Here is a 5,708-nt window from a genome sequence, read left to right on the forward strand (position 1 = left end):
GTTAAACTTGTCTAGTCCTTCCATTTGAAATGCTACATACAGATAACAATTGCAAACTGATTTTTAAACAGATATATTAAAACGTCTACTCCTCACCATGAAAAGTATTAAAGTCTTAAAACTACGTCGAAGCTTTTATGCTTAAGCGTTATGTTTCTTTTGGCAAATCTCTCTTAACATATTTGACATGAATTAACTCCAGAAATAATCAAGCTTAAAATCAAAGCATTGAAAAGATAAAATTAAAAAAAATATTGATTTGATTTGGTTAATTAAAATTATTGTTGAGTTTATTTTGTTGATTAAAATACACATTTCTTTTGTAAAATATTTTTTTTAAAAGGAGATTTATAAGAAAAATGACGACAGTTTCGTTAAAAGAACCTTATTCATATGTATTTTGCAATCCTCTTAAGGATTATGGCTTTTTTACGAAATCCATTATTTAAATATATATATTTAACAAATATATTTTAATTCCTAACAAAATATTATTTTAATAACTTATATAGCTACAGTTTTTATTTACAAAATATAAAAATAAAAAAAAAATAATTAAAATTTTTTTTAGAAAGAGTTTCTAAATAAAAATATACCACAAGCCGATTTTCAATATTTGAAAGCGACTTGTGGTTTACCTAGCAACTCGACAGTCGTTTTTATTATAGAAATAAATGTTTCGTAATTACTAACCCAAAAAGCAAGTTTAGAGAGCATGCTAAGGCATACCCAGATGAGCTGGGACCATCTATTTCATTGTCCATTATGTCGTAATCGGAGACTTCTGGTATTAAGTTCAGTCGAGGAGTGGGCAGTTCAACTGTACCCATTTTTGTAATGTTTGCGGACAAAGTATTGCATGGAACTAAAAAGCCGTTAAAAAATGTACCTTTTTCGTCATTATCCTGAACGTGCAGTTCTTTTTTGCCTTGTCTACTGACAACGCGTATGTTCATATTTGAGTTTTTTGGCACGGTTAAGCCCAGTATTTTACACCCGCTTGTATGCGAAACATCTTGCTCATATCCATATTTCCACTTCTCTGCATCTCCACATCGGTTGTCTGGTTGTCGCATAATCCCTAATGTTGGACCATTGAAGCCTGTTAGCAACATTGAATTTAAATCTATTGAAAGTGTCAGAATACCATCAACAGATTCGTGGGGAGATATGTCTTCAATCTTACCTCGCGCTTTGATGCTCAATCGCTTTTCTTTACAGTTTTGATCTAAATAGAAGTTAATTTGCAACGAAACATTTCCAAAAAACTCTTCACTACTTGGAGGATAGAACTCAAAATAACGAGACTGGAATGTATTGTCGTTCACTGCTTCACATACGCTAGACACCCAGCCGCCAATAAAATCTTGAGAATGATCGAAAGGCGGGAGGATAGGATGCTCCTCAGAAATACTTATTAATGTACAAACAGTGCAGCCCGGTCGATGAACTCGTGAAAGTCCGTACTGAAACCCAGACCCTATGTAATCTTTACTTTTTTCGTGATGTTTTGGTGGAATATCAGAAAAATAAAGTACATCATTTTCGTTACTAAAGCCTTTCTTTAAGCCAACCATTCTAATTTTTTTGTACGAATTGGAGTGGAGACCAAAATAATACCTGCAATGTTTTTTTGTTATAGCTGCACTTTCGATTTTAATATTTTTACCAATAAACATATCCCAAGTAATATTTTCATTGTCACTTTCCTTTATCTTTGTTAATACAGGGATGGCATCAATGCATTTTTGTTTTATCAATTCTAATGTGTCAAGTAAAGTGGTTGCGTTATGTGTTTTGTAATATATTTTTTCGAACCTAAATTCACAAGACTGCGAGGTTTTTGCTTGTGGCGTTGCTGTTGCAGCGTAAATTTTGTATGAACCCGAGACTTGAACTGAAAACAAAGGTTGAGTACACCAACTGTCATGATAATGAAAAATAGTTCCGTAGAATTTTGACTCTAAGATGGTCCATTTGCGAAGTATAAAACGAGGACCAGGAATCACTTCACAGCTAATTTGAAGTAAACATAAAATTTAAATAATTTCATCAATGAAATATCTGACAGCACTAACAACCAGCCACCTTAACGTAAAAAATAGCAAACCTTGATGATGTCCAGGTGCCAATCGGTGATGGTGGAGCATAGAAAACTGTCGGATTGTGAAAACTGATGTGCTTACTAAAATCTTCGCATTTATCATTAAACGCATTTGATGAATGTAAAAAACCTGAAGTAAGAAAAAATAAAAAGTTCACCATGATGTAACGTTTCTTTGTAATAACATAAATCAAGCATAAGAATGTTTCCACTTACCTAGCAAAGCCAATAGCAACGCGCTATGTGATTTCATGGCATTGAATAATTTCTATATATGCTTCAGTATAAAGAATCTAAAAGAATTTATAAAAAATGTTATGGAAAAAGTTTTAAGCTTTCGATTTGTTAAAATAACTTCAGTACGAGAACAACAGTAAAGATCTTCTTTGTAAAAACATTCATAAGATGAGTGTTACGCCATTATAAATATGTTTAGCTTACGGGTTATTCACGCTCTAATCCCTGGCACTTTGACAGCTCTAATATCTTTATTGTCAAATGACGATGGAGTAATAAACAAATATATTCGCGAAAACATTTTAACGCTTATACTTGATGCCATTATCTGGCGCAAAATACCTGCTAAGTAATTACTTCCGAGCGATTTTATTCTATCTTCTAAGGCAGCCAATATATCAAAAAGAGAAAATAAAACATCCATCACCTCTAACTAGCAATCGAGGTTAATGAAAGAAGAATTGCTTACTCATTATAGATCCACATCATTAATGCCATGGCATTAGTTCATGTTTATGAAATAATTAGAAAACCAAAATATCATATACCTATACCAAAATATCATATATCATAAACCATAAAAAATCATATACCTGAATTTTATTTATTAAAAGATTACTGTCATCATAATGGTAGATACCTGAATTTTATTATATTTCGTCCAACTCATTAACATTAAATCATATTTCGTTACAGAAATTATGCCAATTTTTGAAAAGGAGCTTATCACTAAGTGATTACAAGTATCGATTAGGCACCAATTTTGATTACTTACCGGAGACTTGGCGGCTTATAGCTCTTTTGTTTATGACGTAAAGAGTTGTTGAATAGATGATTAAACACAAACAGTTGCTGTTGGTTTGTTTTCGACTTTTCTCGCTTTCTGTTTGGACTAATGAGCGCTTTGTAAAAACGTTAAGGGGAGAATCGTTTTTTAAAAGCAAGAAAGTCTCACTGAATGTTAAAACGCTTGAAGACATCTTTTTTTTAGTTGCAGAGTTTCAGTTCAATTAGGATTTAGATTGTTTTAACACTTTTCTTCAAATACGTTAATACCAAACTAATTAAAAAATCACAGTTAATTTAAATCCGCTTAATTGCCATATGTCATTGTGCAGTATTAATTAAAACAGCCTAGCTGTCGTAAAGTCGTAAAGTTGTATGCAGTCATCTTCTTAAGAAATAGTTAAAGTAATTGTGGTTTGTATGATAACAGTTAGGGAGGTGCTTGTCTATGATGAACCCTGTGGTAAAACGGAGATCATTGTGTGCGTAAATCTACACACTTTCTTTGGTGAAATTTTAATCACTTATTCAAAAGAATGAGATTGATTTATAAGATTGCCACTGATAACTTTTCCTACTGATATCATAAAGAGAAATACTGCTTAAAAGATGCAGAAACTTGCAAATGAGATGTAACTGCGTTTATACAACAATTAAATGCGATGTAACTTTTAAAAAGCAAACATTAATGGCTGAGAATACTAGGAAAATATAAGTCTAAAAATCAACATAACTATATCAAACTACCAATAAATTATGAAAACAGAAGTGACATTAACAAAAACAGAATTACGCGAAGTTGTAATTCTACTGGTTGACTACAGGCAAAAAATCGAGAGGAAGCATTTTTCCTAGTTGTACTTTCATTGGGTAGTTTGTCCTTTCTTAAGTTTTTATTACGAAATTAGTATAGAGTAATATAAAAGTACAAGTGTCAAAGACTAAATTAACTCAATTTTTCATGATTTAGGGTGATATAACCTCGCGCTTTTTTTCAACAACCTTGTTTGGCTTTTCATGTCGCAGTACAAGAGGTCAAGTTGCTTTCGTCAAACTTTTTTCTTCATTAATGCTCATGTTGATTTAATGAAAAAATTTATTCGGCATACAAATCTTCGATACAGAATTTCTAATATAATTTTGTACAATGCTTCCGGCGTGTAGCGTTACACGTGTTGTATTTTAGAACTATTGTAGATACATTTCGAGAGATTTTCAAAAAATAATGAAATTTCTTTTAACGTTCGTGAGGAATGTTTTTCATCGCATCTTCTTTTAATTAAACGTAAAATAACAGCAATAAAAAAAAGATTTATACTTTTACAGAATGGAAATTTTAAACAAGAAATATGATTCATCTCCAAGAACAGATATCGATTATAATCTTTATCAATAGCATTCTTTTTTTTAAAATTATACAGGAACACGTGATCAAATGCATGTTCAATTGTTAGTATGATGCAAATTTAAAATTATTAAAATAAAATTTGTCTAATTTCGTTATTATTTAAAAAAAATATTAACAGCTAGATTGTGCTTATAAATATTCAGTTAAGAATGAACTATGACTTTTAATTTAGCAAATTAATATTAGTTTACCATCTTTGTTAATCTTAGTTTGGTATCTTTGTTATGTAAAAACTTCGAAGTTTGTGCAAATTTATTTTCGCGACTAAAAAAAAAACCTTTGATAAAAAAAAAAAAAAAAAAAAAATTATTTTAAAATGTCTTACTTTTACGTGTTTTTTTTGTCTTTTTTCCCAAACAACTCAACCGAAGTTTAACTTAAATCTGTATTTATAGTCTTAAGAACTCTTTCCAATTGACGATGAGCTCAACTCTTACGTATACTATATCGTCGAGGCCCACTTGACAAACTGCACGATTATTTATGCATATACTTTATACGCTCAAGAATAAAGATTCCTCGTTGATAAGAGAGGTTCTTGAGTAATTTTGTTATTTGAACTTTATAAACTTTAAGTTCTTTTGTTACTGCGTTGCGATTACAAAACATGTAATAAAGATTCTTCTTCAAACTATCAACACTTTTTGATTGGTTGTTTTCAATGCGTGTAAGTAAAAATCTATTTATTCCTCGATGAGGAAACTTCGAAACAGCATGACTGTTTTTACTCAGAAAAGTAATACAAAGAAAACATGGTATCCTAGAAACTACAGTGTATCACCAGTTTAAACAGAACTTTAAGGTCAAGTGCCAAACTAAGTTTTAATTTAAACGGTAAACGAGGTTAAGCACTCGCTAATTTTAGCTTTCTAGTTTTTTTTTAGAGTCAGGGTTACTGACCTCCTAGGTGTAGGTGTGAAACCAGATAGTTTTATGTAAAACTTAGTGTATATGTATTGAAAAAGGGGAAAAAAAAAACAAAAAAAAAAACATGGCCAGATTTAAAAAAAGGTAGAAAATAACCCACTAAGAAATCAATGAATTCGTTTTATCATGGTTTTTTTCCGCTTGAAACACTAAACATTTTAAACCTTAGTATTTACTCAGCAATTTCAATTTTATTTATTTTTTGCTAATTTATGAAACGTATTTAAACACTTCAAAATGGCCAAT

At 30.7% G+C, this 5,708-nt stretch overlaps 1 protein-coding gene across 3 annotated transcripts; it reads right to left on the bottom strand.

The window, feature by feature from the left end:
* Nucleotides 1-258: 258 nt before the first annotated feature.
* Nucleotides 259-5,252, bottom strand: LOC149882754 (protein APCDD1-like). Of its 3 annotated transcripts, none has more exons than XM_090100896.1 (4): nucleotides 4,861-5,252; nucleotides 2,321-2,397; nucleotides 2,111-2,234; nucleotides 259-2,016 (listed from the first exon to the last, which is right to left on the bottom strand). In XM_090100896.1, exons 2-4 carry the CDS (start codon nucleotides 2,355-2,357, stop codon nucleotides 663-665), a joined length of 1,515 nt encoding a protein of 504 aa, XP_089957022.1. In that variant the 5' UTR covers nucleotides 2,358-2,397; nucleotides 4,861-5,252; the 3' UTR covers nucleotides 259-662. The 3 variants fall into 3 exon arrangements, with proteins under 3 accessions (XP_089957022.1, XP_089957023.1, XP_089957024.1); XM_090100897.1 differs by lacking the exon at nucleotides 4,861-5,252 and adding an exon at nucleotides 2,935-4,835; XM_090100898.1 differs by lacking the exon at nucleotides 4,861-5,252 and adding an exon at nucleotides 2,546-2,891.
* Nucleotides 5,253-5,708: the final 456 nt, after the last annotated feature.

This window comes from Hydra viridissima, unplaced genomic scaffold (genome assembly GCF_058129835.1).
Source record: "Hydra viridissima isolate aposymbiotic clone 2 unplaced genomic scaffold, HvirCarnegie_v1 scaffold_10, whole genome shotgun sequence".
Lineage (NCBI taxonomy): Eukaryota > Metazoa > Cnidaria > Hydrozoa > Anthoathecata > Hydridae > Hydra > Hydra viridissima.

What these genes read in the sequence shown, in the direction of transcription:
- LOC149882754 (XM_090100896.1), bottom strand. Translation starts at nt 2,357, where the DNA reads ATGAAATCACATAGCGCGTTGCTATTGGCTTTGCTAG. An exon ending in GTTGCTATTGGCTTTGCTAG is followed by an intron (nt 2,235 to 2,320) that starts GTAAGTGGAAAC and finishes TTCTTACTTCAG; the next exon opens with GTTTTTTACATTCATCAAAT. An exon ending in GGCACCTGGACATCATCAAG is followed by an intron (nt 2,017 to 2,110) that starts GTTTGCTATTTT and finishes ACTTCAAATTAG; the next exon opens with CTGTGAAGTGATTCCTGGTC.